The sequence below is a fragment of the Macaca mulatta genome, chromosome 5, assembly GCF_049350105.2.
Source record: "Macaca mulatta isolate MMU2019108-1 chromosome 5, T2T-MMU8v2.0, whole genome shotgun sequence".
In the NCBI taxonomy this organism is placed as follows: domain Eukaryota; kingdom Metazoa; phylum Chordata; class Mammalia; order Primates; family Cercopithecidae; genus Macaca; species Macaca mulatta.
The window spans coordinates 14,549,077-14,573,324 of NC_133410.1; the positions used below are offsets into that span (position 1 = coordinate 14,549,077).

The 24,248-nt window shown below is 39.9% G+C and overlaps 1 protein-coding gene across 2 annotated transcripts in view; it reads left to right on the forward strand.

Moving 5' to 3' along the window:
- CC2D2A (coiled-coil and C2 domain containing 2A) overlaps positions 1 to 24,248 on the forward strand; it is a 134,655-nt gene that overhangs the window by 32,387 nt on the left and 78,020 nt on the right. For both annotated transcript variants that reach the window (XM_015138071.3, XM_078003169.1), the window contains 7 exons: positions 5,085 to 5,173; positions 5,476 to 5,577; positions 12,830 to 12,931; positions 13,949 to 14,125; positions 17,419 to 17,581; positions 18,597 to 18,733; positions 19,357 to 19,488. In XM_015138071.3, the coding sequence (XP_014993557.2) occupies positions 5,085 to 5,173; positions 5,476 to 5,577; positions 12,830 to 12,931; positions 13,949 to 14,125; positions 17,419 to 17,581; positions 18,597 to 18,733; positions 19,357 to 19,488 (902 nt within the window). The remainder of the gene's footprint in view (positions 1 to 5,084; positions 5,174 to 5,475; positions 5,578 to 12,829; positions 12,932 to 13,948; positions 14,126 to 17,418; positions 17,582 to 18,596; positions 18,734 to 19,356; positions 19,489 to 24,248) is intronic.

The window sequence follows — 24,248 nt, forward strand, 5'->3', positions numbered from 1 at the left end:
TTAGGGAAAGATAATTTTGTGGTGAGGTTTGAGCATTTGGAATGGAGAAGCAGAAGTAAAAGGTAGTTTAGGCCTGTGTCCCTGTAACTCTTTTTTCCACTACCCCTGCAATAATTATGGAAATACTAGGTTTTCCTTGCATATTTTTAAGTTGACATAAATTTTTATCATACTTTTAAATATTTGCCAAAGATTTAGAGGAATTACCAAAATGTTTTCCAGAGTAGCTACAGCAATTTATATTCCTACCAGCACAGAAATTTTAATTTATCCACATCCTTGTCAACACTTGTTATTATCTCTCTTGTTTATTATACTCATCCTATAGGGGTGAAGTGGTACCTAATTGTGGTTTTGGTTTCCATTTTCCTAATGACTAATGATGTTAAAGATCTTTTCGTGTGCTTGTTAGCCAATTGTACGTCTTTCTCAGAGAATGCCTATTCATGTGCTCTGCACATTTTAAAAGCAGGATCTTTGTGACATATGTCTTATATGTCAATAAAACTGCTTTGAAGGAAAAACGTAGGTGAGGCATCAGGATTCTGGATCACATCAATTTGTGGACATAACATGAGAGGAACAGAAAATTATCTAAAATGAAATGCCTGTTTGTTAGGAAAACATGGTTGTGTTTTCTGAGGGATCAGGTATAACCGAAGTGCTTAGGAGAAAAATGGAGAGTGTCCACTACTTTACTAAGCCTGAAAAGAGAAAGAACTGGGGAACAACGAGTATGGGTGATAGAAAAGAGGAGCGAGAGTGCAGAGAAGATCTGAAAGCCATTTCAAACATAAGGCTCACGTAGCCTTGGGATTAATGGGTTTGCTAGGCAGCAAGAGCAACATTGCTGAACATCTAGTCTCTTGCTGTGTCTGATGAAAAACATCACTTTGCCAAAGAAATCCACATTTCATACTACATTGACATTATATATATACTTTTAATGGAATGTCCTAAAATTCTGTCATTATCCATAAGTTCTTGTATGCCCTCAAATCACATCTTAATTAAAAAAAAATTTTCATCACACTTTGCATTTGATGCTACAGAAACTTTATTCATGTCAGGTTTTCCTAGCTGGGTCAAAGGGCCATTTTCTGAATATGCCTCTTTTTGTAAATGTGAAATCAAGGCCTTCCTCGAGCCTGGCAGATCAGTTCTCACCTGCAGGGCTTGAAAGGGAGATCCAGTTTGAGATCATGTAGCTGATTAGTAATGGAGTGGAGCAACTGACAATAAATTAGAAGAAAAATGTTTAATGAGGGTTGTCTTAGTATTTCCAGCTGTTTAAAGAAACCCTGTTTGCCATATTCTACCAAGACAAAAATGAAAGTACTTAACCCCATTAGCTATGATGTCAAAGGGAGTGAACTGGTACCTTTGGCTTCCATGGATGTCATGTTAGTAATATTATCTTTTTAAAAAAGTCTTCATCATTACTGGTTTCAAACAAATGAAGATTACATTCATCTTGTTTGAAATACCTTTTTAAGTATAATATCCCTCACATCATCATGGTTCCTTTCTATGTTTTTCCTTCACTGATCTAATACTACAAAAACCGAGTTCAAAAGTCTCCCAATACGTTTCTTGCTCTCAGCTGGTCACAGTCTAGTTGGGGAGATGACATGCCATCAGCTAGTTGTACAGACCTGATTTGGAAATCTTTAAATCCTCTACATGTCTTTTACTAGCACAGACTTTAAAAACAAAATCAGTAAAAAGATCAGTGGTTGCCAGAAAGTAGAGGGGAGGGAGGGCCGAACGGGTGGAGCACAGAAGATTTGAAGGGCAGTGAGACTACTCTGTATCATTTGATCATGCTGGATATGTATCATTATAGCTTTATCCAAATCTATAGAATATACAGCACCAGAACTAAATCCCCAGGCAAACTATGGATTTTCGGTGATTGATGAGTCACTGCAGGTTCATCAATTGTAATGAATGTGCCACTCTGGTGGGGGGGTACGAGCATCAGGGAAACTAAGCATGTTGGGGCTGGGATATATGGGAAGTCTCTGCAACTTCCCCTCAACTTTTTTGAGGACCTAAACTGCTCTAAAAAATAACGTCTATTAAAAGTGATAAATTTCATAATTTCAAAAAGGAATCAGGCAAGAGCTCCTTTTTATGGTTTCAAAAATTGTCAATGTTTTTTAAACTAATAATAAGACTACTTCAGTTTCTTTATTCAGAAGAGATAGTGTTTAATAAAATATGTTGTCTCTCTTTTAAAGAATAATTCATAAAATTGTTCTAGTAAACCATGTACAAGTAATAACTGTTTTATGTAAACTAAAAAAAACCCTGAATTTTTTAAGGGGGTGTAAACAAGATTATTTTTCATGTTCATAAAAACTTATTAGTTTTGAAAAAGGCTTCTCACGGGTGATGGAGGGGGTTGGTGACAGGGACAGTGGCACAGTAAATGGTCAGCCAGAGGAAAGCATTGGCAAGAAGCAGGGTTTCAGTCTAGAAGCCCCCATTTACCCACCCAGGCATCCCACACACGCTTACTGATACTTACAGTGTGCCTTCCCTGCGTGGCTGGGGACATTAGAACCTGGAGAGGAAATGGGTACTAATCAAATAGCCTAACAAATGCAATCATGTGTCATTTAATGACAGGGATACATTCTGAGAAATGCATAGCTGAGTGATTGTATCATTATGGGACTATGATAAAGCATACTTACACAAACCTAGATGGTGTGTGTGTGTGTGTGTGTGTGTGTGTATATATATATATATATATATATATATATATATATATCTGTATTTTTTCAATATGGAAAACCAAATGTCCCAGCATCATTACTGAATATCAATTATTCCTCCTACTTGATCTGCAAAGCCAATATCAGGTGCCATAGATCAGATCTCTACATATGCTCCATTATAATCCTATGGGACCACCGTTGTATATGGGGTCTGCCATTGACCAAAACTTCTTTGTGCAGTACAAAACCATATATAAATTCAAAATATGACAGATGAAGGAAGTCTCATGACTCTGTGCATATGTCACAGGAACATAATCACATAATCTACCATAGTTATATTATCTTTAAAATGAAAAATGACTTGATTTTAAGTGAGTTTTAAAAGAATGCCAAAAAATTGTATTAAGCTAATGGAGATTCTCTTAAAGAACTTTGAACCTCAACACATGCATGCCAGACTCTAATCATTACCCTAAATATTTCATGCCTCCATACAGGCATTAAGTGATAGTTGGGGGCATGATATAAGTAGTATTTTATAGCTTTCTATCACACGTATGGAAGAAGGCACAACCCAAGAAACAGAGTGGCTGTGCTGCAGAAATGGGCGTTGAGGCCGGTAATTATTGTCTTTTCTTGCATAAAGCAGGCTCAGGAGGAACCTGCAGACCTGTTATCTTTGCCTTCTCTCTGCCACTTTTCCTCCTAGCTCTCTTACTTTCATCTGCTTCCTTCCTCCCAAGATAGTGTCATTGTCTACAAGTGTGAGGAGCCTTCTCTCCTCAGGAAACTCCTTTCTTAAAGCTTCAGCACTCACCATGGTTGAAAGCCTTCCCAAGCCTTTACTGTTCAGTCTGGCCCCTATCCCAGAGCTTGGTGTCCTGGACAAGCACCGCAGACTCATCTGGCCCCAGACAAATTCACTCCGACACCTCCCAGGCTGATTTCCCCCTCTCATTTTTCTTTCTCAGCAGCATCAAACTCCTCGTGTTGAAACCTCAGATTCCCTCACTCTTTCCTTATTTCTCTATACTGGGGTCCTCCAGGTTGAGTGTGTGTTTAAACTCCCTGGTTGTCTGGGCTGTACCTCCAGGTTTTGGAGTATGCCTGAAAATCTGTGTATCTAAAAAGTTCCCAGAAGATACTACTGCTGCCGCTGCTACTAATCATTTTTCCATACCTACCAATCGCCACTAGGCCCTATTGTATGTGGCCTGTCTTACTGACTCACATTGACCCCCTTTCCTTCCTATCTCATACCAGGGCATCCTGGCTGGGGTCCCTGGCACCTCACCCACTCCACCCCAACCATCCTGTGGTGCAGCTTCTGAACAGGCTGCTTGCATTCATGTCCTCCTCCCTGCACATTCTTCACGACATCCACACTGCTTGGGGAATATACCCGAGGCACCTTAATGTGACATCAGAGGCTTTCCCTAACTTGACCCCAAAATCCTTTTGTAATCTTGAGTCCTTTTTCATCCCAGTAGAGACACTCTGCTCCACCCATGCTAACATTCTGTTCCTCAAAGACTCCATTTTACTTCTGCCTCTTTTGTAATGGTTTAGAGAATTGGGGAATGTGGGACTGGGACCAAATGCCAAGAATTCCACATCGTAGGTGTGTGATTGTAGAGCCATTTATCACACAGGGCTGCAGAGCCTTCATCTTTGTGATACTTGGTGATCATAATCCCTGGGGTACTCCTCACAAAGACAGCAGAAAAACTGTTGAGAAATGCATTTGATGCAGGTATCACAGAACCTGGCACACAATAGCTGCCTGATAGTTCATTGTATTTATGGGTAAATTCAATAATATATACAAAATGTATATTGTCTCTATGATAGCCCAGGGCTAGGTCTGGGCCTCTAGAAAAGGTTTCTCTTATCAAAGATACCAGTGCAATTGAAAGTTAAACCCGGAAACCCCAAACTCATTAGCCAACCATTCACCTGACAAGCCTGTTTCTCAAATCAACAAATGTGAGAGCCTTTTCCCAGTGGCAATTGAACTGGTAAGTATTCATGTGCCTTGAACAGTCAAATGTCATTCATTTCATTCTTGGTTAAGTCAAGATGACAGTGCCAGCCAGGACTGAGGTTTTGGCTCTCAGTTTCAGAAAAGCCAAGACATGTACTTACTATGTCAAAAGGATGGTTGTCAGCATGGTCTCATGTTTGCTTATGTGAAGTTCTAAATGTGCCAAATAAAATTATGTTCTCTTATTTCTTTTTAAATTTAACCTTCCCTTTTGAGGGGAGGGAATTGTTTTAAAGTAATTTTCCTTTTTCTTTCCTTATTTTCTTTTTTTTTTGTTTTGTTTTGTTTTTGTTTTTGTTTTTGTTTTTTAGGCTTACCTCCAATTCCTTCAACTTCCAGAACAGGCTTTGCAGAATTTTCCATGAGGGGACGCATGAGGGAGAAATTGCAGGCTGCGAGGGTGAGAGAAACCACATGAATATTCTGTTCAGTGCTGACTGCAATCTTCCAGGCCTTGTCTAGCTTACTTTTTATGCTCCAAACTGCATGGATTTGAATGCCATTCAATTTGTCTTTCAAGTTTTAAATGTTAATGTCTTATTTTGCATTGGCACAGATGAAAATTATGCTTCAGAATTTAATGTCACTTTTCGAAACCATTTTCCTTGTTCTTACCCCTTAAAGGATAGAATGTATTTTTCACTGATTATTTCTCAGCATTCCTGACATCATGTAGCAGTAAATTTCTGTTTGACTTTTTAGTCCAAAGCAGAAAGTGCATTGCTGCAGGAAATTCCCACTCCTCGGCCCAGGCGCTTACGAAGTCCCAGTAAGAAAGAACTGGAGACCGAATTTGGCACAGAGGTGAGAAATACTCTCTCTACTTTGTGATCAAAACCAGTAAAGCAGAATATAAAGTTTCCAGCAAAAGTTTTTAGAGCAGAGCTATGCACAGAGGAGGTATTAAATGCTTATTAATAATTATAATACACTGTGGGGGACTGAGGTGGGAGGATCACTTGAGTCCAAGAGTTCAACACCAGCCTGGGCAACAGAGCAAGTCCCCACTCCTACTAAAAATAAAAATAAAAAATTTAGCTGGGCATGGTGGCTTATGCCTGTAGTCCCAGCTACTCGGGAAGCTGAGGTGGGAGGATCACTTAGGCCCAGGAGGTCAAGCCTGCAGTGAGCTATGATTACACCACTGCAGTCCTGCCTGAGCAACAATGAGACCCTATTTCAAAAATATTAATAATTACAATAGCTACTATTTATAAGGTACTACTCTGTGCCAGGCATTTTGCTACCTTTGTCCCATGTTAGCATATTTCATTATCCCTACAGGGCAAGTAATATTATTTTCATTCACATTTAACAGACGAGGAAACCGAGGGTCACAGTAGATGTGAAACCACCCCAGGTCACAGAGCATGCATGTAGAAGAATCCGGATTTGATCCCAGCTCTATATCATTTCCAGTCTCTCTCATTGGGTCAGCATTGCTGGATCCATGGATCTTCCCGGAAAGCAGGGAGAGAGATAAAAATGCAGCAGAAAAATAGAGTCAGATGATGCTAAGGGTCCTCGAATGTCACATTTAGGAGCCTCAGTAGTTTTCTACAAGCCATGGAAAGCTATTGACAACAGGAAGGGGAGGCAGTCTGAATGCACTAGAGTGAATTTCGTTTGCATTTGAGGTGCTGGTGAGGAATCTCAACATGTGTTCCTCCAGAGACACAGAGGAAGGGCCTAGACCTGGAGAAACAGATTTAGGAAGTGTTTCTACTGTGGTGAGTGTTGAAGTTTTGAGAGTGCCTTTGGAGAAAACCTTAGAGTTAAAGCCCTTGAGGAGGAGAGGGAGCCAGGAAAAGAAAAACAGAGGGGTAAGCGCTATGACAGCAAAAAAAGGAACAGAAAGAAAAACAGCAAATGGCTCAGGAGGTGTTTGCAACTCCAACCCAATTGGTTTTTTGTTGTTTTTATTGGTTTGGGATGTTTTTAACCATTAAGACAAAGAAGCCCAGGCTCTAGGGATATTTCTGATTTTTTAAATGATGCCTTTTCTTTTTCTATGATGAGGTGTTATAAAATGTTACCTATATTCACCCCAAAGAAGTCACAAGTTGCATAATTATAAGGAATGTTGCAGCCTTGCTTATGTTTTGTGGTCTTCAGTAGGAACCCTAATCAGTCCAATGAAATGGCTTTATGACTATTTGTTATGCGCCTTCATGATCCATTCTACTGAAAAAGCATTTCTTTCCTTTAATTCCCATTTATTTTCTTACTGCAAAAGCCATAATTTACAAATCTTGGAAAATAAAGAAAAATATCTATAATCCCATCAGCTTGACACAAGTACTTTGGTTATTTTCATGGGCATGTGAGGCTAAGCGTCTGGTCATGTTGGCTAAGTGATAGGAGGTTCTGGTCTTTTATATCTGGCTTTTTCTATACCTTCTGACTGAAAATCATTTCACAACATCATTTCAAAAAATAGATATCATAATTCATGTAGCTGTCACCGTCCATGGGCCACAAATACTGATATCTCAAATAAAGCTGGAAGTTGTAGAAGTAAAAATATACTCCCTTGGCTACTAGGGTGTTTATTTCTCCTTGTGATCAGACTTGGCTTGTATGTTCATAATATTCCATATTCCCTAAGTACCATTCTTATGGTATTGAGGCAAATATCAACTGCTTTGTCTTTAGACCAAGTCACATATTCATAATAGAACATCTCACAATCACATTTCTTCATGTATATACCTCAAATCTAGAAGGAATATCTAAAAAATGGTTCAATATCCTATTCGTCAAAAAATGGAGTACACAAAGAGCACAGATGCTGAACTTTAGCTGCCCAGGGCTAAAGGCTGCCAACCTCACTCACTAGTGATGCGATTTTTGAGTTTAGCTACTCTACAGACCCCACTTCCTGCCTCTATAAAATAGGGGTAATTCTAGAACCTAGTTCTTGGTATTGTTTTGAGGACTAAAGGAGTGAATACATGTTATAGTGTTTCATGTAGTTCCGGGCACATGGTCAGCCCTCTCTATTTAAAAGTATTAGTGACTGTTAGATGCTGTATACTCAGAGAGAAAAGGGGTAACAAGTTAGGAATACTTTGGTCAGTAATCCAAATTTACCAATGCAAACCGTTGCTTAATATCTTTTGTATTTCCTTTCACTTTATACTCAGCAGACTTGTGATACGTGAACAAATGCAAATCTCTAAGAACACATAAACATCAAAGTAGAAGTAACACAGAACCTTGAAAACTTAGCCTCCACTAGATATGACCAAAATTTTTCTACATGTGGCCCTAGTTCCCTGTCTCAGACTAGCCAAGATCTGATCCTTGAACCTAATCTACCTGTCACCCAGCCAGCAGTTATGAGAAACTCCTTCCTGCCAGGTGTCCAATAGGCTCAGAACATACAGTGATGGCAGTGAGAGCTCACCCTTGAGGAGCTCAGTGGGGTTTACAGCCAGTGGGGATATAGGGGGATTCAGCTCTGTGGTGGGTGCTGTTAGCAGCCCAACAAAATGGCACCTTGTCCCAGCCTCAAAATCAGGTTATATAAAAATTAGTCCATGGCTTTCTTTGATCCGACGCCCAACGCACAAGTAGCAAAAGGATAAATAGCTACATTGAACTTCATCAAAATTAAAAACTTGTGCTTCAAAGGAAACCATTGAACAAGGTAAGAAGAACACATGAAATGGAGAAGTTATTTGCAAATCATGTATCTTCATTAGTAACAGGACCAGTATCAAGCATATACAAAAATTTCAGGGGTCTACAAGACAATCAGATTAGGGTGTCTTTTAAGAAATTGGTTTAGATTATGGTTTAGAAGAGAGATCAGGGCTAGAACTAATATATTTTGTAATTATGCTCTAACAAAAGCAGTGAGACTTGAATTGGTCTAGCTCAAGTTAGAAAGGGCCAAAGCCTTCTTGTAGGATACAAAAAAATTTAAGGGTGAGAAAGAATTCCTAGATGGATATGTGCACATATGATAGGCACTCAGTATTTTATTGCTGGATTGATATTGAATGTAATTATTACTTTATGATTATACAAATGTATTATAGTTCTTTAAAATTTAATTCAGCATGTTCAATGTTTTTAAGTATAATTAATGGCCTTAAATGTATTAACATAATTGACTTTAAAACTTTTTAAGATTTTGACAAAAATTACATTTATACTTTTTAATCAAGTCCGTAAATACTGTAATAAAACCATCAATACTGCAATAAATCACATCAATGAAATTATATTATCTGAGCATATTTTCTATACCAACCCAATGGAAAGAAACAAAAATAATAATTTCCACGTATTTTGCCACATGGAATTTAACCTAATTATTTTCTAGATTACTAATGTTAAGCTTTCTGCCTGGTCTTCTGTTTTATTATCATCATTTTCACAGCTCTCTAAAGCCCAAGGCTTGCCTATACAGAGCCAAGTTTCTCTCTCATGGGTTGACTTCTCGGTTTGTTTTGTGTGTTTTCAAACACATCAGTCTCTCCCCTGTGCTATAGGAGGTGGAGCAGACAGGAATAGAATGGCATCATCGACAATGCATGAGAAAGTCTTAGCCCTATTTTACAAGAGGACCTGACTTGGCAGAATCTTAAAAAGCCTTCCTGACCAAGCACAGGAATCTGATCTTTATTCTACTGCAGTTTTTAAAAATCCTAGGCTGGGTGCAGTAGCTCACACCTGTAATCCCAGCACTTTGGGAGACTGAGGTGGGCGGATCACAAGGTCAGGAGTTCAAGACCAATCTGACCAACATAGTGAAACCTTGCCTCTACTAAAAATACCAAAAAAATTAGCCAGGCATGGTGTCAGGTGCCTTTAATCCCAGCTACTCGGGAGGCTGAGGCAGGAGAATTTCATGAACCTGGGAGGTGGAGGTTGTAGTGAGCCGAGATTGTGCCACTGCACTCCAATCTGGGTGACAGAATGAGACTCTGTCTCAAAAAAAAAAAAAGAAAAAATAATCCTTATACTGGGTAATACTCATCTGCTTCTCTCCTCATCCTCAAAAACATTTAAAATACTGAAATTTACCAAGAAAAATAATAACTTCATTTAGCATTACATTGTGGAATGTATTGATTAGCACAACTTCAACTTCTGTACAATTTAGTTGGTAGATAACTATTTAACCTTAACACTACAAAATGAGAAAATGAAGGAGAAGTATAGAATTCAACATAAAAGGAAACTATATATAGTCGCTCGATATTAGGATAGATTATACCCAACTGACACCCTCGTTTTTATTTTGGCCATTACTGGACATCTAGCTGCACATAAGTGAAATTTAACAGCACCTCACTTTAGCCGTATCTCCAGGTTTCATTCCAGGGCTATCCCTGCCTCGCCAAGGCTTGCGGAGGCCCACTCATGTATTCTGACACATACGCAAGACTGGAAGCACCAGGAGCTTAACACCCTCTGGTGCAATGACCAACTATGTAGAGGCCAAGGGGAAACTTCCTTGTCACCCTCTGAAAGTTCACTGAAAATCAGCTGACAAAAGGCAGAGTAATAGGAGAAAAGGCATACACATTTATTAATGTGCAAGGAGTACAGATAGTTATGTACCCTTCATCCTAGAGGAAACAGAGGTGGAGAAGTGTGGGTGATTTTAGTGAGTAGCAAATGATTTTTAGGGGAATTCTATGGGCTCAAAGAACATAACAGTGGCCTCAGACAAAGTCCGTTGGGCCCGCAGAGCAGACAATGGTTTTTGACTAAAGTCTGTCCAAGTGTGTTGATGAACTTCAGTCTTTCTTCCTGCGATATGCGTACAGTTAATGAACACTCAAGGGAGGGACTAAAGGTCACTGTCTTCTTCTTTGGCAGGTTTGGACTCAGGCAGCTAAGGGAACTTCGGAGAACAACTTCATCCTGTGCTTTAGGAGAGACAGGGAATTTGGCATCCAGGGTAGGGGAGGTCAGAGAGACCTTGAGTCTTCTTCTTCAGTTCAGCATGTCAAAGCACCTTATTTTGGGCCATCTGTTTCTGAAACCCTCCAATCACCTGGGGGACAGAAGCCATTAGACAAATATTCCCCTCTTCTGTGTCCCTGGTGGACAATTCTGACAAGCAGTCTGCATGACTCCTCAGAGGATCCTTGTGGGTTAAACTCTCTTGCCCACAGTGGTAGACTTCTCAATCAAGTTCTCCTGCACTCCCTTTCTACCTGCTTTATTCTTCCCAGTCCCCAATTCCTGTTCTTTGGTGTCACTTCTCAGAGTCAACTACAGGCATAGAAAAACCCTTGCCACAGGCTCTGGTTTCCCACGGGCCAAACTAAAATGTTTAGTCATATCATGTGCATACAAACTATAGACCAAAACAAAAGACATGTAAGAAAAAGCTAGTAATGTGATAATAACAGCTACCATTAATGTACCTAACTGGTTATATTTTATGTACATTTCCTTATTTGATGCTCTACTCAAGTGACCTAAGTTGTAAGTGGTAGAGTTAAAATTCAAAGCCAGACAGTCAGACTTCAGAGCCGATGGTTTCAATTGCCAAGCTCTACAGGACAGTGCCTGATATGAATCAAACAATTTGAGTCCAAAAAGAGAGTTCATTTTAGGATGGAGAAAGGAAGCTTTGTGTGGTCTTGAGGAACAGGTAGGACTTAGGAAGGATATATTGAAGGTCCCCAGTGAAGATGGCACACTACATTACTGTTGTTGGGTGACAGTTACTCCATGCTATGAAATAATTCTCAGTCCATATAATAATGATGAAGTTTCTGTCATAGGTAGAATAAGTATGTTCCTTCTTGCTATGAACACCTATATGTACTACTGGGATGGCTTAGAATTGCTCACAATTGCTTGGCATTTAGATTGTGCTTCATGAAAAAGGAGGAGTATCTGGGTTTTAAAAGGGGTGGATTAGAAGGAGAGATGGGTAAGAAGTTGGAAACAGCACCTTGCAGATTAGCTTTCAGAGGCAAAAGGGAATATCCATATGATAACTATCACATAGAGCAAGTAGAGGCAGACGGCTCAGCTTCCCGGGGTGGATAGCAGGACCAGAGGCTGAGTGAAGACAGGCCATGTGCCCTAGAGGATGTATGTTGGACTTATTTACAATCAGACATGATTAATGGTTTTCTTTATAGACTATTTGGAAATGATCCTCTGTGAAGTGGATAATCTTAATTTATAGGATCAGATAACACTTTTTTTTTTTTTTTTTTTTTTTTGAGACGGAGTCTTGCTCTGTCTCCCAGGCTGGAGTGCAGTGGTACAATCTTAGCTCACTGCAACCTCTGCCTCCCAGGTTCAAGGGATTTTCCTGCCTCAGTCCCCGAGTAGCTGGGATTACAGGCGCCTGCCACTACGCCTGGCTAATCTTTATATTTTTAGTAAAAGTGGGGTTTCACTATGTTTGCCAGGCTGGTCTCAAACTGCAGACCTCAGGCGATCTGCCCGCCTCGACCTCCCAAAGTGCTGGGAGTTCAAGCATGAGCCACTGCATCTGGCCAACAGTTTTCATTTTAAAGCTTATTGAGTATACAATTTTATATTTGTTTAGTCTTGAGAGAGACCAGTTGAGTAAGAAAATATTCAGCAACATCAACCTTCAAATATACAGTCATGCATCACTTAATGATGGGGATATGTCCTGAGAAATGTGTTCTTAGGCATTTTGGTCATTGTGTGAACACCATTGTGTGAATGTACCTACACAAACCTAGATGGCATAGCCAACTACACACCAAGGCTACAAACCTGAAGAGCATGTTACTTTTCTGAATACCATAGCAATGTAACACAATGGTAAGTATTTTTTTATGTAAATATAAAAAGGGTAGAGTAAAAATACCATATTTATAGTCTGTACGACCTCTGTCATGCATGCAGTTCTGCAGGTTGTCGCTATGGAGGGCATGACTGCATTTGAAATTTGCCAGCATTCCATGCCTTAGGAATGATAAGATGCAACAGCAGTCAGAAGATAAGCCTTTGGGGCAGGGGGGTAAACCTTCATTTTAGAACAGCCTAAGTTTCTTGGTTTAAATGGCTTATGCATCATTTTTTTCCACTCATATAGCCAGGGAAAGAGGTAGAAAGTACTCAACAAGAAATTGATTCCCGAAGTTATTCAAGAGTCAAGTTCCGTGATTCTGCACGAAAAATCAAGCCTAAACCCCAGGTGAGAAATCTTGTCTTTTTAAACCATTTGTTCGTTTGTGCTTTTTACAAATATCCAATGAGAAATGACTACAGGCCGGGTGTGGTGGCCCGTACCTGCAATCCCAGCACTTTGGGAGGCCAAGACAGGCAGATCGATTGAGCACAGGAGTTCAAGACCAGCCTGGACAACATGGCGAAACCCCATCTCTACAAAAAATACAGAAATTAGCCAGGCATGATGGCACATGCCTGTGGTCCCAGCTACTTGGGGGGCTGAGATGGGAGGATCACTTGAGCCCATGAGGTCAAAGCTGCAGTGAGCCATGATTGCGCCACTGCACTCCAGTCTGGGTGACAGAGTGAGACCTCATCTCTAAATTAAAAATAAATAAATGACTACATACACAACCTGACTCCTGTTGCCATGCAGTCTGCAAGAAAAAAGTATGAGAAGTGATTCCAACTTTCATACTAGCTGGACAGATCAGAATATTGCCTGACTTGAGGAAGAGGGGGTGCATGGAAAGACAGGAAATGTTGGTGATGAGACAATTTGTTCAGCTCTGAAGTTGCCCCAGCTTTCATTACAGGAAAAAAGGAGAGTACTAACTCAAAAAGAGAAACAACAAAAAAAGGTCATTTGTTTAAAAATTTCTGTATTTCTCATAATAAAACAAAAAACTATCTCAGCATTGGCTGATAAAACAATAAATCCACTGTTTGTCATTTTAATAACCTTATCTAAAGTGTTTACTACTATAAATAATATATTTATGTACTTATTGGAATGTAAATAATTGCTGGGTTTTTTTAAAAGTCACTGATTAGAGTTACTATTAAAGGAGGCCTCCCACTGCCTGTGGCAGGTATTAAAGTTTATTACCAGTAATCTCACACCTTTAACTAAGACAGTATGCTTCGGAGGCCTGGAATACGCCTGATCCCATTAGCATCAAGCCAGCTGTCAGTTAATTGTGCAGAGCCCATTACAGCTTATAAATGGGAAATTGCGATTTTGCTCCTTGCTTTTCGTTAGGTTCCACCTGGCTTCCCTTCTCCAGAAGAGGCCTACAACTTCTTTACTTTCAGCTTTGATCCCGAACCAGAAGAATCAGAGGAAAAGCCAAAAGCAAGACATAGAGCGGGAACTAATCAAGAGGAGGAGGAAGGGGAAGAAGAAGAACCACCTGCACGAGGAAGAGGAAAGGAAATGGTATTTAATATCAGGATGGTAATGTGTGGGTGGAGGGCTAGGAGGAAAAGGGTGATATACCTGCAAGAAAGAAAGTGGCTGAGGAGAAAACCCACCACCACCAGGAAAATGACACTCCACATGAGTTGAAATCCCAAGTACTGAATTCACATGGCTCCCTGTGCTCTGGGTTAGACCCTACAATGTGGTAAGAAGAACCTTGATTAAACCTGTTTATCTTTCTTTTGTGAAAAAAAAAATTAAATAATGTGGCTTGTGGATTTTTCTTGCTAGACTCCACAAAATGATTAGTATTTATTCCATGTGCAAAGTATGTTCCTCTGCAAGGCAAATGAAACCTCAGTCTCTCTCTTATCGAAACCTTACAAAGTAAGCAGCTTTTTGTGCCCAAACACCACACCCAGGCTGCAACTCAAATTCTGCAACTGTGGGTGGTATGTGTGAGATAAAAGGAGAATATACCATTTAAAAATGGGCAAAGGCATTGAATAGACATTTCTTCAAAGAAGGCATGCAAATAGACAATAAGTCCATAAAAAGATACTTTACACCATTCATCATAAGGGAAGTGCAAATCAAACCCACAATGAGATACCCCTGCACAGCCATTAGAATGGCTCTTATCAAAAACAAAACAAGTGTCATAGAGGATATGGAGAAATTGGACTTTGATGCATTGCTTGCAACCACGTAAAATAGTGCAGCTGCTGTGAAAAACAGTATGGTGGTTCTTCAAAAGTTAACCACAGAATTATAATATGATCCAGCAATTCAATTTCACTCTGTGTATATATCCAAAAACATTGAAGACAAGAACTTGAACATATACTCGTGCATCAATGTTCATAGCAGCATTATGCACAAAAGCCAAAAGGTAGAAGCAACCCAAGTGTTCATTGGCAGATAAATGGATAAACATAAATATACAATGGAATAGTATACACCCTCAGAAAGCATGGACATTCAGACACATGCCACAACATAGATACACCTTGAAGACATTACACTAAGAAAAATAAGCCAGTCACAAAAGAATAAATATTCTGTGATTTCACTTATATGAGCTACGTTGTATAGTCAAAATCATAGAGACAGAAAGTAGAATGGTGGTTGTCAGAGACTAAAGGAAGGCATCAAAGTTGTCATTTAATGGGCATAGAATTTCAGTCTGGGAAGATGGACAGATAGTGGTAATGGTAGGACCACAACGTGAATTTACTTAATGCTACTGAACTGTTCACCTAAAAATGGTTAAAATGGGCTGGGCGCGGTGGCCTGTAATCCCAGCTTTGGGAGGCCGAGGAAGGTGGATCACCTAAGGTCAGGAGTTTGCGACCAGCCTGGCCAACATGGTGAAACCCCGTCTCTACTAAAATTACAAAAATTAGCTGGGTGTGGTGGCAGGCACCTGTAATCCAGCTACTCAGAAGGCTGAGGCAGGAGAATTACTTGAACCCGAGCAGCGGAAGTTGCAGTGAGCCGAGATCGTGCCATTGCACTCCAGCCTAGATGACAGAGCAAGACTCTGTCTCAAAAAAAAAAAAAAAAAGAAAAAAAAAATGTTAAAATGGTGGACTTTATGTTATATATATTTTACCACATTAAAAATAATGAAAACACCCTAGGATATTCTAGTATTCGCATAATTGGCTTAATTCTCTGCTTTGCTTATAATCTCCTCCTTTGAAAAATGCCTCCCAGAAATGCACTTCTTTTACCTAGATTTATAGAAGCTCAGGAATATTTTAGCTTATACTATAACAATCGTTCTGCAAATCAGCATTCAGCTCATTCAGTGTTGCTTGAGTGTCCTCCTGACATGACAGCTAACTTCCCAAAAGCAAGTGATCTAGGAGAGAACCCAAAAAATAAGCCACACTTCCTTTTATGACCTAGTCTCAGGAGCCACACACTGTCACTTCTGCCATATTCTACTCAGGAGAAGCAAGTCACGAGGCATAGTGCACTCTCAAATGGAGGAGAATTGGGCTTCACCTGTTGATAGAAGTCTCCAGTTGTGAACATCTTCTGAGATTATGACACTTTCCACCAAAGGCCACTTCTCCCTTCCTTTTGCCTATTCACTGCCCCAGAAGCTCTGTTTTCCTAAAATCACACACATTTTAAATCACACACATTTTGAAGCCCCTTCCCTATAGTCCATGCTCTGCTCTGCCCGGACACTTTTAAAGTATTTTCATCTTCAAGGTTGATTTAGTCTTTTTGAACAAAGTTTTAGATCCTCTGTAGCCCCTTTTGCTAGCTTCCTTTTTCTGTCTTCTCTGCAGTTTTTCTCTGGGTGATTTTGCTCACCACAAAGCAGAGGTGGGGCAGGAGAAGGAAGATTACACACTGCCATCTGGTGATCTTCCTCTTTTCACTTGTTCGATGTTTCGACATTCTCTGTCTTCAAGCTAAGTTAAAAGCATGGTTTCTACATAGATTCCCTTTTTCTTTCCCTACTGTTGTGTGTACATGGGGAGGAAATATTAAGAGGCAAGTAGCTAGACTGCCATTGTTGTCTTCAGCTACCTGAAAGTCTCCACAGGATTTTAAAAGATGTTGCTCATAAATGGATACCAGGTTTAAATTTTTAAAAGAAGGAGAAAGAAAAAGAGGAAGGGGGAGAAGATGTTTGGAAAATATCCAAACAAAATCAATATATGTCAGCTAACATTTGTGATTATAGCCTCTTTGCTTTGAATTTTTAAGTGCATCATTTAATTTTATCCCCACAAAGTGCTTAGAGGTAAACTCTATTACTATAACCATCTTATAAGTGAGGAAACTGAGGATCAGATGGTTAAATAAGCAGTTTCAAATTCCTCAGACAGTATATGGTGAAGCTGGGATTTAAACTTAGGCAGTCTGAACAGGGTGTGTAGACTGTGCACCTATACACTTGGTGCCTTTTCCCTTGGTTTAGTGCCAGGTGGAAGGTTAAACTGCTACATAAATTATGAGCCCAATTCTTTACATAAATGGCCAAAAGTAAGCACCCTCAAAGGAGGCCATATCTGTTGGGATTTTGATTGTTTTGCTTTCCACTTCTCTTCTGAAACAGCCATCTCTGATTTTGACATCTTCCAGGTGTGCAGAATAGTGCAAAACAATTTTTTTTAAACCCACTTGTTAAATATGAAAGATTATATAGTTCTATGCTTTCATTTTTTATAAAAGGAAAAGATAAAGTTGTAGAAAATGTTAAGTTTCATGAGTTTGGTATTGTTAATTATTTTTCTAACTAAAAATCTTAGCATGATTTTTTCTTGTTACTTTTTAACATTATGCAGGATGAGGAAGAACTGCTTAATGGTGATGATGCCGAGGACTTCCTATTGGGCTTAGATCACATGGCTGATGATTTTGTAGCAGTCAGACCTGCAGATTATGAAAGCATTCATGATCGGCTGCAGATGGAAACAGAAATGCTCTTCATACCCAGTAGGCAGACAGGTACTTGCTCTTTTTATTTTCTTGTTCAGTTTAGAAATCGTCACTTATTTTGTAATGAAATATGGCTAGTGCATAAGGATGCCTCATCTCCAGATCTGATTCCAGTTTCTAATCTGATTTAACAATCCAGAAATATCTTCAAACAAACAAACAACAACAACAAAAAAACACAGAACATGGAAAAATATCCATTCAACAAACACTTATTGATAGACTAATGGAAGATACACCAAAGTACTGTGGGAAGCCTTTTATCAAATCAGTGATCAGTTACAGGGGCTGAGAGTTTATGAGAACAGCCTTTCTTTCATCTTAAGTTTATCCCCACCCTTCCCTAAGTCACCATTCCCCGTGTATTTTCCTACTACTCTATGGCGTGATCTTGTAGAGACCTTTGCTTCCTGTTGCTGCCTGTCACTCCCACTACAATCCAAGCTCCAAGGCAGCAGGGGACTGGCCTGGATTCCCAGAGTCTCATCTGTGCCCGGCACAAGGAGGCTGTCAGTAAAGATGTGTTCTATGAATGAATAAAGTAGTGAATGAATAAATGAGGTAATGATCACGTTCACTCAAATAAACCTGTTCATTTACAAAGCACGTCCTCATACTTTACCTCATTTAATTCTCCCAGAAGCCCAGTTAAGTAGATTATTATCTCTTTTGTACAGGAGGAGAGAGTTCAAAGAAGTGCCTGGCCCCAATTCACCCAGCTGAAAAGTAATAAAGCTAAAACTTGTCCCTTGTCCTATGATTTGAATACTACCTTCTTCTCAGTATGCCACACTGATGAGTTACATATTAAATTATTTAGGTATTTTCTTTAAATACCTGATTCTACAACATACTCCTATAAGTGAGCACATTCATCTTTCCCTTGGTTCTGCTTTTAAAAATTAATTTGGAAAATTTGCATTTTCTAAAAACATAAATGAAATCTCTAGTGATTAATTCACCAAAATGCAGTTTGAGATATTTAGATTGGTCTTAATGTTTTATTTATTTATAAACTATCTAGTCCCTACATATAAAAAGCTTCCTGAGAATGTACAGCCCAGGTTCCTGGAAGATGAAGGCCTTTACACTGGGGTAAGACCAGAGGTGGCACGCACCAATCAGAACATCATGGAGAACAGATTGCTGATGCAGGATCCCGTAAGTGTGCACGTTCTGCTCCCAAGTGTGGCCTGGGTGCACTAGACATAGCTTTTATTTTCCTAACAGGGCAGTCATTGCATCCACTGTACTCATTTCCTCTTGAGGTTATCCACAGAAAGTGGTTCAATTTTTTTTTTAACTTTCTCTCTCAGTACATTTATTGATCCTCAAATAACATAACTTCTCAACTGCTCAAAATCCATCTTTGCTAGCTGAATCTGTGTTTTTCCTGCTAAACCAGATGCTGGCAACCTTTTCGTACTTGACAGAATTTTTAAATTATCCATAGGTAGAATAGTCTCAATTTTGAGTTTTTATCCTGCGGTTTTTTTTTTTTTTCTTAAATGTTTAATGAATAGAAAATAAATTTTTCTTAAGCATTCATTTAAGTTCTTTAAAATACTATTTAGGGAGCCAGGGTGTACATTTTAAATCAGTTGTGAGAGGCGTTAGTGAAGACTTGATTTCTAATGGAAACAGACTTTTACAGTTCTGTTGGGGGAGGAGGTACATGAAATATATATGTTGACACAGAATTTTCAAGAAACGTTGTTTGTGTTGTAAACCATTTTCTGTTCAATTAGAAGAAAATGTTGTCATTCCCTCTGCTTCACCTACAGGAAAGAAGATGGTTTGGAGATGACGGTAGGATCCTAGCTCTGCCAAACCCCATCAAGCCATTTCCTTCAAGGCGGCCAGTACTAACACAGGAGCAGAGCATTAAGGCAGAGCTTGAAACACTATATAAAAAGGTAGACACTCCCCTCTCTCCACTTTTATTACATGAAATTGAAAGTGCTTTGCTTTTTGAATAGCTTGGGGTGCTATGTTTATAACATTCCACTTTAATTTTTTAAAATAATTCACAATCTTACACATAAAGAACAAACATCAGGCATATTACGTAAGAGTAAGTCTAATTATACTCAATGAATCCCTTCTTAAACAAGGAGTGAGTTTCCTAGCTAGGAATGACTGAGTTTGCATCTTTTTTCACGCATCCTGGTTAGCTACCCTTATTTTTCTTCTTTTGCCCTCTCTTTTCCCTTGTCATCTCACATTTGCTGCAGGACCACTTCCCATTTGTTGTCTCTTTATTATATGGCTAGAGATTTTCTATCCTTGCAAATCCTTTATATCGTATTTTCCTAAGTCTGGTAACCGGCTGCCTAATTCCAGCCCTTGCTCTACCATTCACTGGGTGAACTTGGCCGTTAGTCTCTCATGCCTCAATGTCTTCATCTGTAAGGTAGGCACGATGGCAGTGTCTGCCTCCTAGGCTTGCTGTGTAAATTGAATGAGGTAATCCACACAAGTGCCTAAAACAGAGCTTAGTAACTGCTGGCTATCATTACAGTTGTCTGCTCTCATATTTAATGACATTGCTCTTGCTTTCCTGGGTGTATTAATCTGTTATCATGCTGCTGATAAAGACCTACCCAAGACTGGGCACTTTACAAAAGAAAAAGGTTTAATGGACTTACAGTTCCACATGGCTGGGGAGACCTCACAATCATGGCAAAAGGCAAGGAGGGGCAAGTCACGTCTTACGTGGATGGTGGCAGGCAAAAAGAGAGCTTGTGCAGGGAAACTCCCATATATAAAACCATCAGATCTTGTGAAACTCATTCACTATCATGAGAACAGTGCAGGAAAGATCTGCCACTACAATTCAATCACCTCCCACCCACTTCCTCCCACGAAACCTGGGAATTGTGGGAGTTACAATTCAAGATGAGATTTGGGTAGGAACACAGCCAAACCATATCATTTCACCCCTGGCCTCTCCCAAATCTGTCCTCACATTTCAAAATCAGTCATTGCCTTGCCAAAAAGTCCCTCAAAGTCTTAACTCATTTCAGCATCAACTTAAAAGTCTACAGTCTAACATTTCATCTGACACAAGGCAAGTCCCTTCTGCCTAAGAGTCTGTAAAATCAAAGGCAAGTTAGTTACTTCCTAGATACAATGGAGATACAGGCATTGGGTAAATATGTCTCGCATTCAGGTCACGCTGATGCAAGAGGTAGGTTCCCATGGTCTTGGGCAGCTTCACCCCTGTGGCTTTGCATGGTACAGCCTCCCTCCTGGCTGCTTTCATGAGCTGGTGTTGAGCGTCTGCAGCTTTTCCAGGTACACAGTGCAAGCTGTCAGTGGGTCTACCATTCTGGGATCTGGAAGACAGTATCCCTCTTCTTACATCTCCACTAGACAGTGCCCCAGTAGGAATTCTGTGTGGGGGCTCCAACCCCACATTTCCCTTCTGCACTGCCGTAGCAGAGGTTCTCCATGAGAGCAGTGCCCCTGCAGCAAACTTCTGCCTGGCCATCCAGGCATTTCCATACATCATCTGAAATCTAGGCAGAGGTTCTCAAACCTCAGTTTTTGACTTCTGTGTACTCGCAGGCTCAACACCATGTGGAAGCTGCCAAGGCTTGGGCTTGCACCCTCCAAAGCCGTGGCCCGAGTTGTACCTTGGCTCCTTTTAGTCATGGCTGGAACACCTGGGACACTGGGCATCAAGTCCCTAGACTGCACACAGAATGGGAACCCTGGGCCTGGTCTAAGAAAACATTTTTTTCTTCCTAAGCCTTCAGGCCTGTGATGGGAGGGGATGCTGTGACGACCTCTGACATGCCCCAGAGACATTTTCCCCATTGTCTTGGTGATTAACATTCAGCTCCATATTACTTATGCAAATTTCTATGGCTGGTTTGAATTTCTCCTCAGAAAATGGGATTTTCTTTTACATTGTCAGGCTGCAAATTTTCTGAACTTTTATACTCTGCTTCCCTTATAAAACTGAATGCCTTTAACAGCACCCAAGTCACCTCTTGAATGTTTTGCTGCTTAGAAATTTCTTCTGCCAGATACCCTAAATCATCTCTCTCAAGTTCAAAGTTCCACAAATCTCTAGGGCAGAGGCAAAGTGACACCAGTCTCTTTGCTAAAATATAACAAGTCACCTTTGCTCCAGTTCCCAACAAGTTCCTCATCTCCATATGAGACACCTCAGCCTGGATTTCACTGTCCATATAATTATCAGCATTTTAGTCAAAGTCAATCAACAAGTCTCTAGGGAGTTCCGAACTTTCCCGCATTGTCCTGTCTTCTTTTGACCCCTCCAAACTGTTCCAGCCTCTGTCTGTTACCAATTCCAAAGTTGCTTCCACATTTTTGGGTATCTTTTCAGTAGTACCCCACTTCTTGTACCAATTTATTGTATTAGTCCATTTTCATGCTGCTGATAAAGACATACCCGAACCTGGGCAATTTGCAAAAGAAAGGGGTTTAATGGACTTACAGTTCCACATGGCTGGGGAGGCCTCACAATCATGGTGGAAGACAAGGAGGAGCAAGTCACATCTTACATGGATGGCAGCAGGCAAAGAGAAAGCTTGTGCAGGGAAACTCCCATTTTTAGAACAATCAGATCTCATAAGACTCATTCACCATCACAAGAACAGCATAGGAAAGACCCACCCCCATAATTCAATCAACTCCCACCTGGTTCCTCTCATTACATGAGGGAATTGTGGGAGTTATAATTCAAGATGAGTTTTGGGTGGGGACACAGCCAAACCATATCACTGGGACTGCCTCCTTCAGAAATCTGTATAATTTTAAATTTGTAACATTCAGCACTGATCACGTGAAACAGAATTGGGTGCGTATAACAATCATCATTTTTGTCTATAAAGAGGAATGATGAACAGAGAAAACACAGGCCCAGACAGAGACTGAGTACAGTCCTGCTGTCCTACTAACTAATTAGCTTGCAGCTTTGGGCAAATTCCTTTACCTCTCTGGATATTTTTCCTTAACTGAAAAATAGGAATAATAATCATTTTCTCTCCCTCATGGGGTCATCATGAGTACTGAGATGATATATGAGTATGACCTTTTTAAAAATTATAAATTTCTCTAAAATATTATTACAGACAAGTATCAGTGGATGGCTGCTTTGTACAGAAATGTGATCCTGGAAGCAGATTTACAAAACAAGGGTAAAGATAAGTTCCAGTCCATGATGAATTTATCATCTATTTGGTTACATGACAAAAATACATGATATAATTAGTGATCAAAACAATATCAACTTACGCATTTATTGAATAATCCATCAGTGTGTATCATCATCCACCTATCCATTCCATTAAACACAGATATGATGAACACTGAATTATGGGTTAAAGTTAGAAAACAGAAGAGTAATTAATATGGAGGGTAGGGCATGAGGGATCCAATGGATCTCATCTGTCTCCTTTTGAAATTCTAAACCAACTTGGAAATACACTGGAGTCAGAGAGGGATCCAGATATCCCTCGCACTAAGGGTAAAACCAGATGGCAGAAAGCCACTTGAACCGGAGACCAGATGGTTTCCTGTTCCATTTCTCATGAATTTTGTTCCCCATCTAGACACAAGCTGAGCGGCTCTGGTGTATTTACCAGGTGGAGTGCCAAGCAGACCATGCAGGCCAGTGAACAACCTCTCCTTGGAGACAGCTAAGACAGGACAGCCAGGGGCCACTGCTTAGCTTTGCAGGTAACCTGGACTAAGGATCTTGGGTTCCAGCTGACTCTCCAGTCAGACATGTCCTTCCTTCTCTCTTGGGAAGCAGCCAGTAGGGCTGGAAGGGCGGGTAGAGAAGGACAGAGGGTTTCTTTTCAATACTTTTGAGAAGCGAAATCTTCCTATCATACGGGCAGATATAGGAAAGTCAAGAAAGAAGAGTTCTACTGAAAGGGGCTTGTCAAAAAGCATCACAGAGCAAAGGAAGTTAGAGAAGGAAGAAGGCTAAAGGGGCTGACATCTTCCAAGGGCATTTATTGGAGGGCTATGCTTTGAACACAACAAAACATGAAGAATGTCTTAGACTGCACATAAAAGAAGCAAAGGGGATTAACTTAAATGGAGGAGATATTATATCTATCTGTTATTCCATAACAGGTCACCTACTAAGTTTATTGTTGAGTTGTATACCTCAGTCTTTTTTAAAAATGTAATTATGTAACCTTCCAATTATTCAAAACACAGTGCTTTTCTTTCACAATTAACATTTTTACCATTTTATTTATTTACTTTAACCTTTTCCTTCATTTATTCAGACTGTCTCTTGCCAAAAATAGTTTTTCCATTATTCCATGAAACAGGCTTGCCTTTAAGAAAAAAAAATTAAATGCCTACAGCCTCTATTTTCAGTCTTACTTCCAAACAGCCTTCCACCTAGGAGTTTCCGGCATGATGCAAGAGCAAAGAAATAGGTCGGCAGGCAAAGATTGTTTTGCTCTTGTACTGTTAATCCATTTTCTTTCTCCCTCTCTGGCTATGCTGAAAGTGACTTAGGGACAAGAACTGGGTTATAGTCTTCCTCTTAACTCGTACTTAGCAGTGTGCCTGGCACATAGAAATACCTCAATAAAAGTGCAAATTGAATGTCATTAAAATGATTTTGCTGCGTGTATTAAAAGAAATTCCTTTTTTCTATGCCTCTCTCTGATTCACTGTC